We start from the raw sequence: 23,595 nt of genomic DNA, 5'->3' as shown, positions 1-23,595 counted from the left end.
TCTGTAGTAGAAAAACATATTTCTTGGTATGTAGCCTTTTGATGCATCTTTCTTCTGCTTTTCAGAGAAACTGTTGTCACTTCTACCAGAGTATGTTGTTCCTTATACTATCCATCTTCTAGCTCATGACCCAGATTATGTCAAAGTCCAGGACATTGAACAACTCAAGGACATTAAAGAGTAAGACTACTTTTAATAGTGTTATTTCTAGCGTTAAAACAATCTAACTTTATTCTAAGTGAAATTTTAATTCATTGTGGTATGCTGATAAACTGTCCAGTGCACATAACGATGGCAGTTATTTCTGTAAAATGTTGTGAGAAATAGTATATATGCTCTTTTAGTGCCTTCTGTTATCTTACAGAGGAACCTTCACCTTCTGCTTATCCTACCTTAATTTTTTTTTCTTAAGAATTTGCTTCCCAGAGTTAGACCAGTTCAAATCCATAATACTAATAAAACCTAGCATAAACCACTTTCTCACATGTGCTTTTTAAAAGAATTTCTTTTGCATTTTTATTCATGAGGAGTACTGCATTTCTCCTTTAGGTGCCTGTGGTTCATACTGGAAATATTGATGGCTAAAAATGAAAACAACAGTCATGCGTTTATCAGAAAAATGGTAGAAAATATCAAACAGACTAAGGATGCTCAAGGACCAGATGATCCAAAAATGAATGAAGTAGGTGATACTTTTTGATTGGAAACTGTATTTCATTCTGGCCTGCTTCTGGAAATGAGTTGCTTTTTTGTTTACAAACCAACTTTAAAATGTCTTTCAATAGAATTGTATGTGGGAGATGATACTCTATATACTGTAATCATTATATTTATTGTAGTTCAGATGACAGTTATTTTCCTGTGTTTCAGTAGATCTTGCACATTTGCAGGGGAGTTGTAATAGTTTGCAGTCCTTTTGTTTCTGTCTCAGATTATTAAACACTGACTTTAAGAATATATAAACTGGAATTTTTACTGTTTAACTCATCCACTACGATTTTAAAAGTGCAAGAGTAGGCTTAGTATAGGAAGAAAAATACATGCATTAGATGTCTCCAATGTGTATTGTGTAGTGAATGTATCAAACCCTGATCTTGTTTTTGAGGGTTTTGCATCATTGTCACTTTTCTGCTTTTCCCACAGAGATGAGAATTTTTTTATTTTTTTTTAGCTTTGTCTCTAAAACCATGGCATACACTATTATTAAGTGTAGAAAGATCATGAAAGCTAGCTCTCTTCAACTGCTGGGCCTACAGTGCTTTTGTCTTTTGCTCCTGTATTTTAGTACCCTGGGATATACTGTTTAAGATGCAGCCTAATGTTAAATGTTGAAGATGATTGCTTTTAAACTGTGAGTTCTAGTAGCTCTGTGATCAAAAGATACTGTCTTTTGTCAAGATTTGCAATGAACTTCTAAAGTGTTATTTGTTTGGGTTTTTAAATTTTATTATTTACAGAAACTATACACAGTCTGTGATGTAGCAATGAATATCATTATGTCAAAGAGTACAACATACAGTTTGGAATCCCCTAAAGACCCTGTACTTCCAGCCAGATATTTTACTCAACCTGACAAGGTATACTTTGGCATTTAATTTTTCTTGAGATAAGTCTGTTTAAATCTTTGTTAGTTGTAATTCAGGGTTGGTTTTGGTTTTGGGTTTGTTTTTTTGTTTTTTTTTAATACTTCTTGTAACTTCAGACTTCTCCCTATTATAATGTAGTTGAAAATGTGTGTACGTATATGTTTTCATAAATATTTATATATGCATACAGACACAGATTTTTCCTGCCCCCCAAGGTATTTTTGTTGAAGCTTAAAATTTCAAAAGCATAAAAGATGTAAAGAAAATTTTTCAGTACTGCATCCAAAATGTATGTATCTTGTTCATTGATTATTGCTGTGATTTTTTATTTTTTTTTTATTCACACACCCCTCCCTCCCAACCCCTTCCTCCTTTCTTTACAGAATTTCAGCAACACCAAAAATTATCTTCCTCCAGAAATGAAGTCTTTTTTCACTCCTGGAAAGGTATGTATGGTGTAGAGGTTTTAGGGGTTTTGGTGTTGTGTTTGCAAATTTGGCTTGGTTTTTGTTGTTGTTTGTTTGTTTTAAAGAAAACTTAGTAAATGAAACACTTCAATTTTAAGAAAATATATTGTTTCTGCCCAAAGGGTTTATATACCAAAGGTAGGTAAACAGTTAGAGAGAGATAGGTAGAAGGGAAAAACTGCTACTGTCTACGCTGTGTTGTGATAATAGTAGGCAAAGCCTGTTGTCTTTAAAAAGAGAGGCCAAAAAAAACCACCCCATAATACCTGACAAGTTTGCAAAATGGTTAACCTTTTTTTCTGCAGAAGACTAGAATACTGCATATGAAGTGACAGCTATGGAAAACTCTAATATAAATGATTTTTAAAATCACATAAATTAATCTTTGGCAAAGGTGAATACCATTTTACAGTACCTGACAAGGTAACTGTCTGTTCTATGGTTACGTTAATTTGTTCTTTATAAGCATGCATTGTATTGAATGGCAACTTCTATTCTTCACTGAAACTAAGCCCAGGTACTCTTTAGAATAAAATTACAATCTAGTAAAGGAAAAGATAAATTCTGGTTTTCATTTGGATTAACATGTCCTGTTCTAGATTACAGGAGAACATTCATTTGCTACCTTGCAAAAGAAATAAAAGCAGAGCATCTCCATTACCCTTTGCTAATGAAGCATTAGCTGTGAGCTAGTAACTTACTAATACAGGAGGAATGCAAGTTAGGAAAAAATGCAGATGTACAGGAGCATCTTTGATTAGAAGTTGAAAGCCAACATTTATCGGTTGGAATATATCATCATTGTATTGTGCATTTGAGTGTTTGAACTTCATGGATTAGAGAGTCACTTCTTACTGAAGACAAAAGTTATTAAGAGGAAGTTGTGTCTCTTGCAATTTCTGATCAATAGTCAATATTAAGTTCTCCATGAACTTCTCCAACATGAGTCCTTCCCATGGGCTGCAGTTCTCCATGAACTGCTCCCGTGTGGGTCCTTTCCCTGGGCTGCAGTCCTTCAGGCACAGCCTGCTCCAGCGCGGGCTTTCCCATGGAGTCCCGGCCATCCTGGGGGGCATCCATCCCCCTGCTCCGGCGTGGGCTCCTCTCTCCCCGGGCTGCAGGTGGGCATCTGCCCCCCCACTCCCCTCCATGGGCTGGGGGGGGGGACAGCCTGCCGCCTCCCCGCGGGCTGCGGGGGCATTCCCTGCTCCTTTACGGACCTTGGTATCTGCACAGGGGTTCCTCTCACATCCCAATCCCCCTGCTCTCTGCACGTTCCCCTCTTAAATCTCCTCTCCCACAGGTGTTACCACCGTCACTGATGGGCTCAGCCTGGGCCAGAGGCAGGTCTGATTTGGAGCCAGGGAAGCTTCTAGAAGCTTCTCACAGGAGCTGCCCCTGCAGCCCCCTCCCCTGCTACCAAACCCCCATCACACAAACCCAAAACAGGTGTATTTGACCACCAAAAATTTTCAGTTCTTCCACCGTCATGAGAGCAGTGTGAAATGAGAGTTGGTCTAGGGAGTCTTATTTTGGGGAACGGAAGACTAGCTTGAGCGGATGTTAGCGGGGTTGATACGAGCAGGGAAGAGGATCTGAGGGCAGCAAAGCTTTGGATGTAGGTTCTGTGGTAAGGGAGGAGCTGTTGGTGCAGGCCCTGCTCGTCCCTCCTTGGTAGGAGGTCCAGTCCGGTGTGAATTTGAACATCTCTCTGCTTTTGAGCTCTTTCTGTGTTTGCTTATTAATTAACATTAAGCTCTAAACTAATAGATGTAAATTCTTAAACTGGATTTTGTTCTCCAAGGTTTATTTTTGGAAAGGTTATGCCGTTTTTCTTGTACTCAGTGCAGAGTGAATCTTTGGTGTAAGTGTAAAATTTCCTCCAGCTATAAAAGTATAACCAGCACATCCATGGTGCATATCTCTGAAAAAGGAACACTCAAAGTTGCTATGATGTTGCATGTTAAACTTCTTTTTAGCTGTCACTAACTTTAGACATAGAATCGAGTATTGAAATAGAAGATGGATCATTCTAGTAATGAGAAATGTAGGGAATGGTCTTTAAGTCAACATTTTTGTATGTGGGTGTTTGGCATAAAGGTCTATTCTCTTTAGGAATAACTGAACGCTTTCAACTCTCTCAAAAGTTAGTAAGAACTGGAGGTATTTGGCATGTCTGAAAGATAATCCACTTAAATTAATAACCTGAAGCTCACCGGTGTCTGGAAATTCTGGCACCTATTAAAAGCCTAACATTTTTAAACCTGTGCATGAAGTATCAGAATCTTCTCGACAGTATTTGGTTGGGGTTTTTTTTGGTTGTTTTTTTGGTTCTTATTCATTCACAGTTGAAATTAGCGTGGTTTGCCATTACAGCTAAGCCGGTTTAATGGCTTCTTTGCTGAAAGGGCTGTCCTACTGCTATTTCTGTTTTGCCAGTACAGATGCATATCTGATCCAAACGGTGAGCTGGTTCAGGCGGCTAGATCAGCAGAAAGCAAACTGCATTAAAAGTGCTGAAATGGCTTACTGTTAGGTCAGGTGAGCACCCAGTACTACCAGTGAGAAGAGGACAGACTATAGGGGTAGAGAGAATACTGGTTTTGATGGCAGCTAGCTCTTTGATTACACCTTAGTCAGCTTCCTTCTGGTGTCTCTTGTAACTTTCATATGAAAATGTTTATTGCTTTGTGTTAAAATTAAGATGTTGATTACAGAAAGGGAAATCTGAATTTTTTAAGCATAGTACATGTACATGTTAACAATATCGAAATGTGTAGCTTAAAATAAAGGAAATATATTTTTGGTTTCAGCCCAAAGCAGCCAATGTTCTTGGAGCAGTTAATAAGCCTCTTTCGTCAGCAGGCAAGCAGTCTCAATCCAAATCTTCACGAATGGAAACTGTAAGCAATGCCAGCAGCAGTTCAAATCCAAGCTCTCCAGGAAGGATCAAAGGGAGGTTGGTAGACAACAAAGGAGCTTTGATATTTCAAGTCTTTGTAATGGAAACTTTGAATATTTCTATAATGTTTTCTAAGTGAGAAACAGAATTTTATGATCTCATTTTGAAGTAAAGTTATAGTACCACATTGGTGTAACTGAAACTATGAATTTGGCTTTCTAATCCCAGAAATAAATTTACTTAAAAAAACGCACCAAAACAAAAAAAAAACCAAACAAAAACCAAACCAGAATCAAATCACATCCAGAGTTGCCTATAGGAGGGAAGGAGAGCCTTATATATGATGGGTGGGGTTTTATATATATATATACACACACATATACACATATAACTATATATATATAAAAAAACCCCTCCATGTATATACGTACATACACACATGTGTGTTATATAGGGGTGTGTGTACATACATACATCTGCAGTTCCTAGGAACCTTGTGGCCTGCTGTAATGTTAACAACACATCATAGACAGTGAGGGCTGGTAGGCCATTGTGGTGATCTCACATGACTTCCTCCTCTACAAATTTGTCCTGCACTTCGGACTTTGCAGATAAACTTTTTTGGATTTTAGATTCCTTCTATGATGGAGAGAGGAATGTACTGTAATGCTACATAAGTCTTCTTCTAGTTATGTGTCTTTAAAAATTATAGCTTATTTTGTTTCAATTTTTTGGGTTATTCACCGGTTACTGTATCTTCTTATGTTCATTTATTAACTGAAAGTCACATTATCATTAATTTTTTTCACAGACATTTAGAGATTGCATTTTCTCATATTACTTCAAGACTCTGAGGAGATGTTATGTTTGGAAATAAGACTTCTCATTTGGTATTTCTGTGACTATTTAGTATACAATATTAATTTTAAATGTAGTGCAGTATTTTACAAGAAATACTTCTCAATTCCATTGAAGGTCCACAGGAAGGCTTATTTCTTACAAGTCATGCAGGTTCACATGCTGAAATACATTATTGGCCAAAGACAGGTTGGAATCCAGATTCTTCTCTATATCCAGTGAAATGAATCTGAGACTAATACTGTTCTGCATCCAATTCATTTTAAAAAATGCTGCACTCACAGCCTAACATATTCTGTCATCTTCACGATCTCCCCAGTTTGCCTGAGTTAAACTGATTAGTGTTTTGAGTGGAGATACCAAAGAAGAAAGTCCTTTAGAAGCGATGGTTATGATTCAGTATGCATGGTATTTCCCATTCAGTCTGACTGAATATACAGAGGCAAGCTCACGTCTGTTAAGACGATGTGTAAAAACTGAGCTTCCGATTATGTCACTGTTACTACAGATTTTATACTTGTAGGAGTGAGAATGTCTTTCTCGGTCTATGCAGTGCCTGCTTGTCATTTCAGCACATAGCATATTTCTTTTCATTAAAAAAAAAACCTGCACTGTTGTTTAAAAATATTGCTTCTATGTACCCCAGGGCAGATGAAACAAAATTACTTGTGTATTGGCTTTTGTATGTTAGCTTCTATCTGTGGGTCTCAGTGTTTTACTTATGCAGATGGTATTATTGTCCACATTTATATATGTAGAAACTGAAATAAAAATGAAATTGCTGCCCTAAATAACAACAGAAAGCTTGAGGGATGAACTGGTCTCTGAAATCTAAATCTGCTGGTTTATTACCTAAACCTCACCATAGGAAAGTGTGCGTGCTTTGGCTGGTCTTTCTGTGGTGATCTTTGATTGATATATGAAAGTGTATGCAAATGTATACAAATGCACGGATCCCTTGAAACTCAGTAAGGCTCTTCTGTTTCAAAAAGCTGCTTATCTTTCCCAGTGAAAAAAGAAAATTCAGCTTGGCTTAATGATTGACACCTTTGTCCTGAGACTTAGATGTTCTGGCTTGTAATATGTGGTGGCTATAGTAGCCAGAGTGAAAGGTTCTTTCTGCCAGATTGTTCATGGTTCAGGAATAGACTTCTTCTGAAGATTGTTGTTCTTAATATATATTTTTTTTTATGATTGTACATTGTATTGTAATAATGAGGAGAATAAATGTTTATTCATTCTAGGCTTGACAGTACTGAAATGGACCACAGTGAAAATGAAGAATTCACACTGGCTTCGCCCTTACCAGGGAAGAAAACTGACAAAAGGGACGACTCTGATCTTGTAAGGGTGAGCTGTTTGGTTGCATTGCATATGTTTCATTTTAAGTCACCAGGACTTTAAAATAAAAATTAATGTGGTTGTACCACATTAATGGTGGTACCACATTTCTTGATATCATTCAAGAAAATATGCTGAAACATGAAACTGAGTTAATGTTGTAAACTACTGGAAATGTTTTTAGAGTTGGATATGAAAATGCAATGAAAAAAAGGTTCAGTTTGTCTTTTTTTCATGTGTACATTATATTACCTTTGCATCCTTCTGACAGCTCCTGTAAGCTTTCAGGATTACCAGTTATGATTTGTAGGATATAGGTAATATTGACGGGGTAGATACTGCTAGAGCTAGGTTGATGAGAATTAGTCTGTGATTTGTCTTGTTCTTAGGATTTGTTGATGAAGTGTTTGGGACATTGTTCAAGTTGATAGCTTCCTTGCACTTCTGTTCCCCAATATATGGTAGAGATTTTTTTGTATGTGTTCTTGATGTTTGCTTGAAATACAGCTTTGGAAGAATTAATTGGATTAGTTTGATAAATATACTGGAGTTTTGGAGGAGCAGTTTAACCTGTCTGAAATTTCAGATTGCCTTCTGAGGTTGTAAAAGTCTGTATCGTATGTGATGTCTTGCTTGTAGCTAGCAAAGTGATAATACCTCATTACAGTGTTGATAGATTATAATTCTTGCCTTTTTTTGTACTGTCCCATCACTGATGCTAAGGCATGTTCTCCTTTTCCAGCCAGATGTGTTTTCCTTTCAACAGCTGTAAGGAATAGCAACTATTTGTTCTCTGGTTATCTAGAATACCAAGAGAACATCATGATTTGACGTCGGATTCAGAAGTGCAAGGAAGAGTTATTTGAATAGCCATAGGGATTCTGTTTTCTTGCGTGCAACTTGTACTGCAGTGAAGGCAGGCAAATGGTTGGTTCTGAAAGCCAGCTATCACAAGTAGAATTTGCAGCATGATTTTAAAGCTGTCTGACTGGGTGTAATATGGCCTTCAACAGGCTTTTAGGGCAGAGTGAGCTAGCTAACTGATACTTACAGACAAATACAGTTCAGCAGGATGTAAAATAGTCTTAAAGATTAACAAGCATATTGCCTATGCTGTTAGACAAACAAACTGTTCTGTGAGAACAGTGAACACCAAGGGGTAGCAGAATGGTGTCATTGCTATGCCCTTTTGCAGTGTCAGGATCATTCAGGAGAAATTACATGCATCTCTGTCTCAGAAGTTTTAGTGAATGACTGCTAACCAAGGCCTTTGAGAGTTGCAGGCCTTTGAAAGTGGTAGTCTTCTCTTTACTAATTCTTACTGATGGATTTACGTATTTCTGTACATCAGTAATGCTTAAGGTTCCTAATGAGGATATAAAAAATTATTTGGACTCTCAGATGTAGTGCTTTAATATGTTAATGAAATTAAACAGACTAAATATTATCTCAAGCAGTATTTACACCTGTATCAGAATACAGAAAAATAAACCACCAAAGAAAAATTATAACTATTGTAATTCTAAAAGCAGTTCAAATAATAAGAATTTCACATACCACTAGTAAATTTCTGCTCTTTGTGCCTTAATAACAGTTAGCAGTCTGTAAATTTTGCAGTATTTGGGATATACATGAAAAAGTAATAATACAAACAAGATCAGATTTGTTACAATTGGATTTTCTAGAATGCATTAAGGATGTCCTATATCTGATGTCACTGCTGCTTTATTTCTTTTGACTGTCTCTGTCACGTTCTTTATTCTCCCATTAAGTCAGTCTGTTGCATTTTTCTAGGTTGTTTGGGACATAAGCTACTGACTAGTAAAAATGTCCTGAATTTTTGCTTGTCTTGAAGTGTAAATAACCATCTTATACCGTGATAATGTGTGGGAAAAGCAAACTGGCTTATAAGAAAACAAGAAAAATAAGAAATCTCTTGTTTAAAAAACAAACAAACAAAACAAAACCCACAAAACAACAACAACAAAACCCACAAACAAACAAACAAAAACCCCCACCGCTTCTGGTGCTTCCTGTATTGATGCGTTACCAGCTGTAAACCTGGAAAAGTCTGAGAGTCCAAACAGCTTGCTAGCATGCAGTTCATGTTTAGCAGCATTAGGTTGAATTGGTAACTGACAAAGCTAAGGGATAAAGCAAATACAGTTCAGTATTTTTAGTACTTTTGAGGGCATTTGTATTTCACTTTGAATATGTAAGCAAGCTGCTTAAGGCCATTCATTCAGAACTCATTTTTGGTTGGGTTTTTTTTTTTTTTTGGAGCTGGGGAGCAGATTATAGCAAGCATTAACTGAGAAGCAGAATTTTAGTTGAGGAGCAGAAAGTCCATGTTTTGAAAATGTCACTATTCAGTATATTTGACCAGATTACATCACAGAGTAACACGTTGGTTCTAAGGTTGTGGGACACTTATTAACCTGAGTGTGAAACTCTACTTGAAACTTGGCTACAGCTACTTACCTCGTAAAAGCACCTGCAATGACAGATGCGCAGAGTCACTGCAAAAGCAAATGGAACAGGGAATAATGAGGATGTCACTGATCTAGATCAATAGTTTTGTCACTGAAGTTATGAACTGGCAGGAGATGTCATCATTGTTCAAACATTTTCCTTATTTTCTTCTAGTGTAATTTTTTGTCCTTCAATGTCTTCTACTTTTTTTTCCTCATGCCCTTTCCAGCTTTTCTTTCTGCTTTTCTCAGCCAGGGTTTATGGATAAAGTGGAGACATGTATTTGTAAGCTGACTTCTATCTTATGTCACAAGGGAGATGTGAAGGAAAAAAACCCCATTCAATCTGTTTTTAAGTGGCATAACTGTCATTATGTAGATTAAATTGTGATGTGGCAAATTCTAATAAATGAATGTTTGTATGTGTTGAAATATAGTAAAGTTAGTTTGAATAAACATTGGTATGAAACTGTGATATACTGTAAGTATTTGGACTTTTGGACCATGAAATGGTCCAAAATGAAATAGTCGTGATTCCCATGAAATGGTAGGTGGGTAAACACCCATCACCCCACCAGGGGTAGGGGCTGGTTGAAGCGATCCTTCTGGCCCTAATAGCTGTTTATTGAAATCTTTGTACTGTTTGTGGCTCTTTACTGTGCACTTTACAGAACTAGAGCATGGAGAGGTGAAAACATAGTTTCCCTTCTAAAAGCATGCGAATCAGAAACGGTTCTACCTTTCTTGATATGCTAAAGAGAAGAGATGCCATCCAGAGGGGCCTTGGCAGGCTTGAGGAGCGGGCCCATGTGAACCTCATGAGGTTCAACAAAAGCCAAGTGCGAGTCCTGCACCTGGCTCAGGGCACTCCTCAGCATCAATACAGGCTGGGGGATGAAGGGGTTGAGAGCAGCCCTGCTGGGAACAGGACACTGGTGGATGAAAAATTGGACCTGAAACAGCAATGTGCACTCGTAGCCCAGAAAGCCCCTCGTATCCTGGGCTGCATCAAAAGAAGCATCACCAGCAGGTCAAGGGAGGTGGTTCTGCCCCCTCTACTCCGCTCTAGTGAGACCCTACCTGGAGTACTGCTTCCAGCTCTGGGGTCCCCATTCCAAACAGACATGGAGCTGTTTGAGGAGGTCCAGAAGAGGACCATGAAAATGGCCAGAGGGTTGGAACACCTCTCCTATGAAGAAAGGCTGAGAGAGTTTGGGGTTGTTCAGCCTGGAGGAGAGAAGGCTCTGGGGAGACCTTAATGTGGCCTTTCAATATATGAAGGCGGCTTATAAGAAAGACAGAGAAAGACTTTACCAGGGCCTGCAAGTGACAGGACAAGGGGCAATGGTTTTAAACTGAAAGAGGTTAGGTTTAGATTGGGCATAATGAAGAAATTTTTTACAGTGAGGATGGTAGGATACTGGCACAGGTTGCCCAGAGAAGTTGTGTATGTGCCATCATTGGAGGTGTGCAAGGCCATGTTGGATGGGGCTTTGAGCAACCTGATCTAGTTGAAGATGTCCCTGCCCACAGCAGGGTGTTTGGTAGGAGATGTTCTTTAGAGGTCTCTTCTGACTCAAACTATCTCATGATTCTTTTAAGGGTTGGGTGGGGGTTTTTTGCTGCACAGAGCAAACGTTTAGTCTTAGTACAGCTCTGACAGCAGTGCTTTGTCAGCTACCACTAATTCCTGTGCTTCCTTCTACAATTATGAATTCGGGTTGCCCACTGTCTTCTGTATTAGTGCCTGGCCACTGCCAGCGTGAGAGCCAGGCATAAGCACCCTGAAGCTTGCAACAGAACTGAAGCCAGAAGTTGACAATTCCCATCCTTTATTTCTTTATATTTTTCTATTGATAAAAATGCAGTTACGGATGTTCTAGCCAGCTGTATTTGACACAGCTGAGGACACAAATGAGGAAGACCTTACACACTTCAGTGTTTTAACAGCTCACCTTTGAAATAATCTTTCTCTCTTCTCTGGCATTTCATATCTATGTATATGTTTATACTTTTGTAATATGGCAGTTTAATTTTTTAATTTAAAGATGTAATCTTACCTTTTCAGTCAGAGATGGAGAAGCCTAGAGGAAGGAAGAAAGCAGCTATCACAGATTCAGAAGAGAAACTAAGCATAGATGACCTGAATAAACTGGGTCAAGAGCAGAAACTTAGAGGTAGTCAACGGGGAAGGAAGAGACCTGCAGTTGTTTCAGAATCTGATGAAACACAATGGCAAGAGGAAAAACGGCTAAAAGAAGATGTAATAGAAAGTGAGGATGAACAGAACAGTCCACCAAAGAAAGGGAGAAGAGGACGCCCTCCCAAAGCAAATAATGGGGGAACACCAAAGGAAGAACCAGTAGCAAAGTCATCAAAAAGGAGCAAAAAAAAACAACCACCAGCAGCTGCAGCAGAAGAGGAGGAGGAGGAGGAAGAAAGGCAAACTGAAAACATTGAACAAAAACCAAAAGGCAGGCAAAATAGAACACAGAAAAGAACACAGCAGAGGTAAGTCCGTCGTCTTGTAAGCTGCATCTTTTTTATCCTTGGACATTAGTTATAATTTGATACTTTGCAATTTGGGTCTTCCTCAAAACAGAGCAGAACCATCTGAAACTAGTACAGTTGAATCAGCACAGTCTACGCCACAGAAAAGACGAGGAAGGCCATCAAAAACACCACCATCACAGCAAAAAAAAGTGTAAGTGGTGAATATTTTCTGAATTTGTGTTTAGTGAAAATTAAAAATATGCCTCTGTGCCTCCAAACAATCATTTGCTGAAAATATTTCAGAATACTTTAATTGACAGTTAAGGAAATAAATTGCCATTGTTATTTCTAAAATGTTTTTCCTAGCTGCTTCTCCTGGAGCATCTCAAACCAGAGCAAGAGGCTACGAGTAAGTTTAATGTGCTCAGGTAGCATATACGTAGCTTTGCTCTTCTCGGAGAAAAGTCAATAAAGCACATGAGGGCCTTGAAGATAGGGCTTTATTAGGATTTCAGGGAGCGAAAAGTGCTCCCATTTGTTTTGGATGGGGAGGAAGAATCAAATTGTTACTGTGGTGATACAGTATTGTGGAGAATTAAGTTTATTCTGATTCTCCTTAAATTAATGTTCACTTACATTCTAATTTGTGGCTTTCGTATTATCCACTTGAATCATTTCCAAATGAATAAAATGTGCTACAATCTGTGAAGGATAGCAGCTCTTGAAAATTCTGAGGCGTATTAAGCTCCAAAATAAAGGTAAACTCTGTGGCTAGCTTCGTTTTCTTGTGCCTACTGTAGGAAACTACAGGTATCTCTACCTTTTCTGTACATGTATATGCAATATATGTAAAGCAGAGGTGTACAGGTGGACAGGACTTATTTGCCCACTGGTATCAAACTGCACCTCATGAAAAAGATTTGTAAGATACTTTTCCAGAACCTGGTGATAAATTCCTTAGGGTGCTACTTACACGCATCTTCACTCTGGCATTTGGCATTACTCTGTTGTTTTTCTAGTTTCTGGGCTTAGTTAGCATCACGTTGATCTTCCTCTGGCAGTTTAATGTACCAATTTGCCTGTCCCTGGAGATCTTCTGTGCTGGAGATCTTTGCCTGAACAAGCCTGTACCCTCAATTCAAATTCTAGTTGCACACTGGATCACATGTTCTGGCATTTTGCACACACAATATCCCGACTTTTGCAGTGTTCACTTTCCCTACCTCAGGTCAGATCTCTCCCGCTCCTTTACTCTGCAACCAGAAACACAGGTCCCAGCACTGTCGTGGTTACTACAGAAGTCACTGCTACACGTGCAGTGGAGCAAGAATTGGAAACTGCTACTGCCATGCAGAAGAGAAGACATACCGACAAGTTATTGTTGAGTGATGTGTTATGTGGCATTTGTCAAAGATGCCCTTTAGTAAATACTTAAGTACCTTCTGATTCACTTCTTAGTGAACTCAGTCTGTTTCTTTACCCCATTTTAAATGGAAAGCAAACTGTATCAGTACATGTGATCAGTAACAGACATAGCTCTTGCTCATGTGTGTGTACATTGTTCCTGGCATGAGGAGCCCAAGTAAGATGTTTCAGGGTTCAGAGTTGTTGGGTCTATTATAGATTTGATCCAATAAAATACTGTATGTATTTTTTATTTTTTGTGATCAGACCGTCCAAATTTTGACTGTCCTTTTTCCAAATCTGCAAGAAAACAGGTGAGACCGCAGTAATTCCTCAGTCTTCAAAGTGCATTGTAGTCAGACCTTTCTCCCTTTTCTACACACATAACTACAGCAGTTTTAACTGAAGGGAGCTGACAGATTGAGCAGCACTGTGTACCACAAGATAGAATATATTTAATCCAAATGCTTAAAGGTTTCTGGGCTCCTTGGGGATGGATTTGGCATAAGAATTTGGGATTTTACTTATGAGGTGATATTGTGTAACTTGTTTCTGATAGCTAATTGGGTTACCAATTAGCACGCGTGAGCTGGCTTATTTTTGTAATGTGTGAAAAGGTGAACCTAGCTTGTGAATAATTCTTCTGTTTCCTTTTCAATTCTGTTGCTTCTGTCAGTCTTGGAAGGCTTGAGTTGGCCTAAATTGTATCGTTTCTCAAAGGATGTCATGTTGGTTGGTTGGTGCTGAAACCCCACTACACTGTAATTACTATATGTAATTCAGAGATGTTATTTTGTACAGATTCTAGAGTGGTTCTCAGGACTGAAAATTCCCACCACCTGTGTGGTTTGATGCTGCAGAGGACAGTTTTAGATCTGTATGCCCCCACTGGGCACTGAAGTGTGTTTGTTGTCTGCTTGGAACAGAGTTTTTGGCTTAATTTTATCCAAAAAGCCACCTAGTTTGGGTGCACCAAGGCTGCATTTGCAGTCAGTGGTTTGACCCTGAACTGTGCTAATGACCCAAACCAAAATGGTAAAGTGGGTGCAGCTGTGTAGTTTTGGACACATATCTAGGTGGCTTTTTCTTTTTAAGGCATGGGGGTATTAGTTCTCATTTTAAGCAAATGGGTGCTTTTTGCTTGTGGTTCAGCTTCCATAACTAACACAGACAATTTAAGGTATTGTTGACTGATTGTTCTTGATTATCCTGATTAAGGTATTGTTATCCTGATTATCCCTAACTCTTAACATGAGCTAGCTTGGAAGATTTGCATTTAGGTTCATTATAGTGTTAATTTCATAAATAGCAACATGGGTTCTCCTAGGTCTGTAAAAACATAGGTGCAGTTATTCATATTTTGTTGTGTATAAACTCCTATAGAAGTAGAGTACATCTATTCATGGAATTGAATAGAAGGAGAAAAAAAACAAAAACAAAACCAAAGTATTCAGTTTCTGGCTGTTTGGCTTTTCCTGTTCACTGGTTACTGTTGTGTCAGCCTTCTTTGGCCTGTATTCTGGCACTGAAGAGAAAAATCTGCCTTGTCTGTAGTAGCAAAAATTGTCCAACTTTGTACTCCTAGCCATCTATTCTGGAAGAATTTGGTTTTCAAATGCTGTTGTCCAGCCTCCTAGTTCTACTTCTATTCCATGTATGGATGAACTAGATGGGTATATAAGACAGAAGTATTATATTACATGAAATTTTAAGGCTGCTGTTCTCATGAAGTAGAATGTTTGCTCTCATATGGTTTATACATGTGCAGTCCCATATACTGTGAAACTGATCTTTATTTTCCTTCTGATTGTAGCCGTGCGGGACGTTCCAAACAAGCAGCCAGTAAAGAGAATGAATCTAGTGAAGAGATGGACGTATTTCAGAGTAGTTCACCTGTCAGTGATGACATTCCCCAGGAAGAAGTAATGGAAGAGGAGGAAGTTTCCACAATCAATGTAAGAGAAATGCCTGAGATTTTCTTTGTGGTGTCCTCTGTGTATTGATGTTCAGAGAATGACTTCTCCTGTTCTTAGAACTTAACCTTCCTCCTTTAAAATGAATGAGGTGGTTGTCAACTGCCACTGTTGTGCAGTGGTGCTGCACTGTAGTTTCCCAGAGAAGCTGCATTTCTTAGAAAATGTCAGTTTTTGTCAAGCATTGTAAATTTTCTGTTCTGTATAGCTTTTGTTATCTGTCTGCCTGAGTTGTGTAGTACCTCATGGGAATTATTTTCCAGGTAACTCATGCCCATTCTTCTCAGCTAGATTATAATAGTGAATAATGTTTCTTTATACAAAACAGGAACACAAAACAAATAGCACTGGAAAATAAGTATGGAATCTTGGAGCAGAATCCTAAACCAATTTCTTCCTCTTACCAGTATATGCAGATACATTAAAATAAGTTTATTTTTTTATTTATTTCATCCAAATATGTTAGTAGTAATACTAAAAATACAACCATGAATGCCTTCACGCTTTTGGACACATCCAATGATTGGAGCATATGAGTGTATGAAAACTCTGAAAAAGGAAACTGGATTGGTTTTGAATACTTGAAGCACACAGGCTCAGTAACATCAAAGAAAGTTATGTCCTGGTCATTGACTGAGACTTGTACCTGTGATAAAATGAGTAGTGGATGACACTGTATACACTTACTCAAACATTATTGTGAGACTAAGCATTTTTTCCATTATAAAATATATTTATTCTTGATTTTTTCAGAATTTTCCTGTAAAAATATTTAAAATACTTCTTCTCCAAACAGGTCCGTCGCAGAACTTCCAAAAGGGAAAGGCGATGAGTGAGCATGTAGTTATCAGCCTTCCAGGTGAAAGCTTTGAAGAATGCTTTTAATATAAAGCTTGAGACTGAATGAAGCTGTTAGTGCACAAATGGGGTTGCTGAAAAAGAGACAAAACCTATTTTACTTTTACTGCCCCTGCATTTGCAGTCCCTAGGTCACAAGCTTTAGCCACACACATGTTGATATCATTAACTGTGGATTTTTGTGAAGTGTAATGTGCGCTGGCTTTGTAGACATACGAACTAAAGAAGAAAACTGTAAATAGGTCTTTTTTTAATGTTTCTGACTTCTAAAGTGCTTGTATAGCTTTTATCTGCGGCTTTAAACTGACAGTACCCCACTGTTTATTGGATCTATGGATTTAAAAAAGAACAGAATTTGTTGAAAATTGATCTCAAGCAATATCTGTCAGTGTTCGTATTTGTACTCTTGTTGACATTTAACTGTGAAAAAAAAAAATCAGTTAAACAAATAGTGCCACTTTTTTTGCCACTATTTGTTGAGAAGAAGAAGGAAAAAAAAAAAGTCTTTGTTTCCTTCATGAATCTAACCTAGTGTTTACCTTTAGGCACCTACCTATCATCAGAGGTGCTAAATTACTTTCTTTTGCAGTTGAACAATGTTGGACAGAATAATACAAGAGATGCAAATTGTGAAAGAAGTTGTTTGACTTGTTTTACACCTCAGTATTGATGCCAGACTTTTCTGGACTTCTAGTGGCATTGAAAATTCAAAAAGGATTTAAAATATTTTAATTTTAAAAGTGTGTTATTAAATAATGTACTGAATACCCTACCCATTTTATCTTCCCCTATCAGTTTTTATTAATCTACTGTATCAATAAAATTCTGTAACTGAGTTTTTAATAGTCTAGTATGTTAATGTGTATAGATATTTCCTTCTGAACATGATGTTCACAAAGAGCAAATTATTACTACATTATAATATGAAATCTGATATATAAACATTAGTGAAAATACAGTTCTTATTACAATGTAAAGTTAATCACAAAGAAAAATTTTATTGATGCAGTGTGTCTTTATAAAGCTGTTCTTGAGAGCCAAGTGTTTTGTATTTTATAGTGAAGTTGCATGTTTATGAAAAATGTGCTGAAAATGGGATGTAATGTTTTTTTGGAAACTCGTATCTAGCAGTAGTATATGGTAGGTTGCCTCATGAGAGAACCTTTTATTGAGAGTTTATTGTACCTTTTTGGTTTTTTGTTTTTGAGCCAAATTTTTTTGGTATGAAGAGCTAAGTTTCTGTTGAATAACCAGCTGTTGATTATTGCAGTCAAGGTATTCAAGATTTGAATGAAGCTCCATTTTTATTTTGTGCTACCATAGAGAGGTTGGGGGGGGAGGGGAGGGCTGTTTTTTAGGTATAATCTGCAAAAGAAAAAAGAAAAAAAAAAAAAGAAACAAAATACTTAAAGCAGTATCCTGTATGCAGTTTTACAGTTTACAAACTGTGTCTTTGAACCAAAATGTATAGGTTACTACACTATGCTTAGTCAAGCACATATTGTAATTTCAGGTGCTGTTCTCCCTCTGTTTCCCTACAGTTGACAACGTGTGAAAAAAAAATTGATTTCTAACTTTAAAAAATTTTATCTTGTTGAATAATGGAGCATTTTCATATAATCCATCAATAAGTTATAGTTGCAAGGTGGCCTGTAAAGATTAGAGGAAAGGATAATACTAAAACACGGATTTACGATTTGCAAATTATAAGACCTTTAGTAAAGAAACCTTTAGTTTTTTTTCATTATGCCTTTTTTTTTGTTACCAATGGAGAAAAGTATTATAAACAACTGGATTATTCTGCCTCAGCTTGACTTCCCCCCCTCCAGTATTCAGCTTTTCAACATTTATACCTATCAATATGGGGGAAATGCTGCCTAAAAAGGCAATAACAGTTGATTTGAATTGCCTTTTAAATAGTTGGCACAACGGAACTGGCTTACTTATGCTTCAGCAGTGCAAATGCAAGTTGTTGGTGGTTTTTTTAATGGTATAAAATGATTGAAAGCTAGCTTTATATTTTCCTCTTTGACAGAATTGCACTGAAAACATTTATGGAAGATGTACCGTTAAGTCCATTTTATACAAAAATATGAAAAATTGATGCTGAAACTGCTGCAGACTCTTGGGGCTTTATGTGCATAAACATGGTTAGGTTACACTTCATCAAATATTGATGCACATTACTGATCATAATGTTTAATGTAAATTTAAACTATAGTTTTGCAATTTAAATGTTGATTTCTTGGGTTATAATGTGTAATTCATTATTTCTTGAGAAATAGGCACAGCAAATACTTCATTCTTATATTCAAACCTCTTCTAAGTTCATTCTCATCTCATATAAAGAAAATGAATATTTTATGTACTAACATTTTGAGATCTGCGTACAGTAGCAACAGTAGAGTATAATTATGTATAAAAGATAAATTGCTAACATTCAGTTAGCATGCTCTTCTGCAATGATAATGTTAAGTTTATAAAAAATGTACTGTATTACATTAAAAGATCAAATTGAACTCACTGTAACAAGTTCCAGTATGAAATTTTTGCAAGATTACCGAAGTATCTTGCTGTACTTTGCAGCAAATTAAGCTTGCGTTATGTTTCCTTTTCTTGCTGCAGTGCAACAGGAAACTTTCAGTGATCTGTAGTTCATGTGCAAAGTGCAAACAGTGATTGTAATCTTGATAATAGTGTTTAAGAATAATTCACTCTGCTTCCAGAAGCATGGGATTTTTTTACTTGTCATCAATGGAGATTATTCATATTTAGGGCTAGCTAATCCACTAATAGGAAGGAAACATGGAATTGCTTGAAAGTTCTAGTGTGAGTACACCTATTCCACCTAGGATAATCTAGAATTCTGTATTAACTCTACTTGACTCTGCCAATTGACTTTATTTTCTAGTAAAATTGAACCTTTTTTCAAATACTTTGACATTTGCTGTTTTGACGTTTCGATCTATGTGAACAAAAACATTAGAGTTTACAAAAAAGCATTCATATTAAAGACATTTCCACTGAAAATGAATATGCTCAGTTTGTGAGTAACTTGCAAAAAACTTAGACTTGAAGATTATGTACTTCATTCTGGCATAGCATTTGTCACCCAATATTCAAAAAAAACCCACCAAAACCCACTACCAAACTTCACAAAGATGTGTGGGCAGTTTTCTTGCCTTTTTTTTTTCTTTTTTTTTTCTTTGCGTGTGTAGGTTTTGACAGATTATCAAAGTCTGCTTTTGTGAACACACACAATAGATTTTTGGATCCTGCAAGTTTACATCCCTGTGGTTCTGTGGGGTTAATTCTTAAATGCATTCATCCTATGCAAATACAAGTACAAAACCAAGTACATTGATATGTTTGAATATTCAAACACTTGTGCACACAGGGCATGTAATGAAAAAAACATACATGTATCTTAAAATTGTATACCCTAGACATACAAAATTTTTGTCAATGGAAATATTTTTAAAACTTGTCATTGTTAATATATATACTTATATATATATTTATATATATGTATATTTATATATATATGTTGTAGAGATTGGTACATATCTACCTCATCAAGGTAGATGCAGTACGTATTTTACAAAGAATTTTTTAAAGAAACACATTCAGGTATACTACCGTGTTTCCCCCAGGCAGTGTGTCTAAAAACCCATGATTAAGATGAGTTCTAGATGGCTATCCTGATAGTCTGATGGCTCTACGATGCCCCAAATGATAAAATTCAGCTGACGAAGACCGTCTGTCCCGTCATCCATCAGGAGAAGAACCTGAATGCGTTCCTGTTTCCCATTATGCTCAGAGATTGCCATTCCAGTCTTTGCATCTTGGTTGGTTGTTGTCTTTACAAAAGATGTTTACTAATTTAGGTGCAATTTCCTAACACCGACAGAAGTGACTTATATTCGACAGATATAAGCAGACTTCCTGCTGTGTCAGTAGGTTTGTCTAACGCACTTAGGACACCTGCTTCGTTACATACAGTACAGCTTCTGGTATTTTCTTGCTAGTGGAAAAGTAGGAAGCTGAATGTTGGCAACTGGTATAGAAATATAGAAAAACCCCTACCCCATTTGCTTTAAAGTTCTTCTAAATTCTGCTTCCTCGAAGATCTGACCTCTGCGCAGAGTTCACCAAGTGCCATTGTATTTGTATAGGCAGGATAAACGTAGTATCGTACTGTGTGTATAGGCAGTAACAAAAAGGGTTCATGCTTGCATTTTTTTCAGTGCCTCACTACACTCATGATGTGGTTTTTAGTAGCACTTTCATTTCTATGATGAAGATATATATTGTATATGCTTTTGAGATAGTATCCTATCTCATCTATGTAAGAAGGAAGAAAGTCTCTCAAATACGTATTTCTACCCTGCAAATCAGTATTTCAGTAATCGTGTGATAAGTTACAATTAGTTTTACCAGTTTCTTTGGAGGACGGACAACATCTTACAAGGTGTTTTATTTGGCTAGCAGTGTTTCTGATGCTTGTATCCTACCTCATGTGTGTAGATACAAAGGAATGCAGTATTTTGAAAATCAAAGCAGTATTATTGAATACACTGCCTGCTTACTTGGAAGTAATGTGAACTGCAGGGTTTTTTTTAAATATTAACAAATTTGTTACGTGGTTCTGAACAGATCCAGAGAGCTGAAGGTTTTAGATGTTAGGTTCTGTAAGACTATGTCAGTATTGTTGCTTTTTATTAATTTTCTATAGATAGAAGACAATTGCTCAAATTATGACATGCAGTATAAGAGAACACATGAACTTAATAACGATCTTAAGTAGTAGTAACTTCTGTTGGTTTTATAATATAAACGAATGTGTTAGAATGAAACATTCTTGCCATAAAAAGCTTTTTCTTTAATATGTTGAGAAGACATGCTGATAATGTAAAACAGTTTTCTTCTAAAGTCACAGCACCTTGAAATAGTCTTGTTTGGAGCAGCTGGCTTTTTGGTAGATATATTTTAAGCTTACAGGTTTCTGTGTTCCTTGTAGTATGTTTCTATTCAGCAAAATTAAATTCTTGTAAACTAAAGATATTTGAAGAACAGAAGAGTTTTTAATCCATATTTAATAAAACAAGAAGGTGTTCAGTTTAAGCAGCGAGGTTTTTTTAATAGCCATATCTATAGGTGCAGTAACATATTACAAGAACCTGATGTACACTGCCGTTTCTCAGGAGCCTTTGACCTGCAACATACTGAAAGGCAGTAGAAAACTGCCTTTGTGTTTTCCCCAAAAGGCATTTACTGTTGTCCTTCCATAACCATTTCAAAAGATAAGACCTGGAGGGGGAAGGGAGAGAAAAATGATGGTTTTATTTACTTTCTATTTATCTTTTGCTGTATTCTGTATGGTTTAGGTGATGGAAAAACAATGGTGTGTGGAGGTATGTTAGGTGAAAAATGGGGTATTAGAAATGAGTTATTAATTTGAAAGGTGCTAGAGAAGAGTAAAGGGTTAGGGAATCAACAGATAAATGAGATGGGAAAGCAGTTACTCGGTACCAGATGACCAGTGATAGGAGTCTTCTATTCAAAACAAAAGCCTAGATGAGGGAAGCTAAGTTAGTGATGATGATATTATCATTATTAATATTTATTTAAGAGAGGAGAACTGAGGATATGTTGCTTTCTTTGATTTGCAGGAAGAGGTTGGAGTGTTGAAATAGATACAAGAACACGCATAGAATTGAGCCTAGCACCCAGAGCGTGTTTGTGGAAAGAGGGTGATAGCTGCTGCTGAGGACAGATGTCATTAGTAAGGGATTGGAATAGTTAGACAAAAGAGGATTCTAGCCTCCAGAGGTAGGAAGATAAGGTTAAGGCAGCGTGCGTTCAAATGCAACGCTAAAAATGAGGCAAAAGAGGCCAAGTTATAAGCTATCTGGAAACAAGAGCTCTCAAAGCTGCCTAATAGCAACAGTCTTCACAGGTGCACACTGCAGACAGCAATATATAACCATCAGTAATGATGTCTCCTGCGATGCCTCTCATTAAATCTTTCAACGTGACCTCTTTTCTTAGCAGCTTTTTGAGAAACCCTGGTGACCCAATCTTTCCTACTAATTTCAACATACCTTCTTAGCAGCCTGGGATGGTTCTCCCCTTCCCTCACATATATATGTCCTCTCCTATGGGACAACGTGTGTCTTATGCTCAGTCATTGCTGCTTTTCATTCCCTGGCTTCTGAATTACAGGTTTCTGAATCTCTCGTTTGCGACATTGGCTCTTCACTGAGAGGGTGGTCGGTGACTGGAACAGGCTCCCCAGAGAAGTGGTCACAGCACCAAGCCTGACAGAGTTCAGGAGCATCAGGATGATGCTCTTAGTCGTACGGTTTAGCTTTAGGTAGTCCTGCGAGGAGCAGGGAGTTGGACATGACGATCCTTATGTGTCCCTTCCAACTTGAGATGTTCTGTGATTCTAAATAGAGCCATCATGCTGCTTGTTTCACAGCCATCAAGTTGTGAAACAAAAGCAGACATCAGACTGCTACCCAACTTTAGTGCGTGTTGGAAGAGGTGTGTACAAGTTCTGTAGTTGAACTAGAGAACTAGTAGTTGAGCTGCTGCTACGTTTTAGTATTTCAGTTTCCCAGTATCTAGTGAACCAAGCTCCTTCCAAGGTTATAGTAATTCTCAAAAATTGCAAAGCTGTTTTCCAATATCTGGCGTGCATTATCTGGTGAAATGGCAAGTGAGGACTCCCCTGAAGCATAAGTAGCCAACTCTGTGCTCCCAAATACAAAACAGTGTAAACCAAAAAGAGGAATAATTTGGAGGGATTTGGGTGGAAGTTCAGTTCACTTCTTGCTGTTTGCATTAGGGAAGAAGAAGAACTTGAAAGGAAATTAAGATAATTGCAGTAAGGAAGATCAAGTTTTGCCAAACTGTTTTCTTGTATTCCTGGAAGGAACAGGAAAAGTTACTCATAAAATACGTATTGCTTCAGCAACTTTTAATGATTTTGTAGTTGGGTACTATCCTGACAAACGTGTGGCAGCGGCTTATGGGATATGACACTAATTCTGCATGGTATCGTATTTTAATCTCTGCAAAGATCTAAAAATGAATTTTTTCTTCTTCCTAAGCTGCTCTGCTACTTGTATTGTTTATTTTTTTTTTATAACTCTGGAATTTAATATCAGATCAGCATCCATTGCCTGCTTTCCAGTTTTGTATTTACCCCAAATAAGAAAGTGAGAGATGGCCATA

General features: G+C 37.3%; 1 protein-coding gene across 4 annotated transcripts in view; it reads left to right on the top strand.

The window, feature by feature from the left end:
• The window catches only part of PDS5B (PDS5 cohesin associated factor B), a 115,618-nt gene extending 96,270 nt beyond the window's left edge, over nucleotides 1-19,348 (top strand). For 2 of the 4 annotated variants that reach the window (XM_049822910.1, XM_049822914.1), the window contains 10 exons: nucleotides 66-180; nucleotides 550-682; nucleotides 1,458-1,577; nucleotides 1,970-2,032; nucleotides 4,867-5,012; nucleotides 7,058-7,163; nucleotides 11,694-12,136; nucleotides 12,228-12,329; nucleotides 15,336-15,477; nucleotides 16,292-19,348. In XM_049822910.1, the coding sequence (XP_049678867.1) occupies nucleotides 66-180; nucleotides 550-682; nucleotides 1,458-1,577; nucleotides 1,970-2,032; nucleotides 4,867-5,012; nucleotides 7,058-7,163; nucleotides 11,694-12,136; nucleotides 12,228-12,329; nucleotides 15,336-15,477; nucleotides 16,292-16,327 (1,406 nt within the window). In that variant the 3' untranslated portion in view covers nucleotides 16,328-19,348. The remainder of the gene's footprint in view (nucleotides 1-65; nucleotides 181-549; nucleotides 683-1,457; nucleotides 1,578-1,969; nucleotides 2,033-4,866; nucleotides 5,013-7,057; nucleotides 7,164-11,693; nucleotides 12,137-12,227; nucleotides 12,330-15,335; nucleotides 15,478-16,291) is intronic. The other 2 variants (XM_049822911.1, XM_049822913.1) reach the window with 2 other exon arrangements.
• The last annotated feature ends 4,247 nt before the right edge of the window (nucleotides 19,349-23,595 follow it).

Source organism: Accipiter gentilis, chromosome 19 (genome assembly GCF_929443795.1).
Source record: "Accipiter gentilis chromosome 19, bAccGen1.1, whole genome shotgun sequence".
Taxonomy (NCBI): Eukaryota; Metazoa; Chordata; class Aves; order Accipitriformes; family Accipitridae; genus Astur; species Astur gentilis.
The sequence above is the reverse complement of the archived record's forward strand: the minus strand, read 5'-3'. Positions and strand labels throughout refer to the sequence as shown.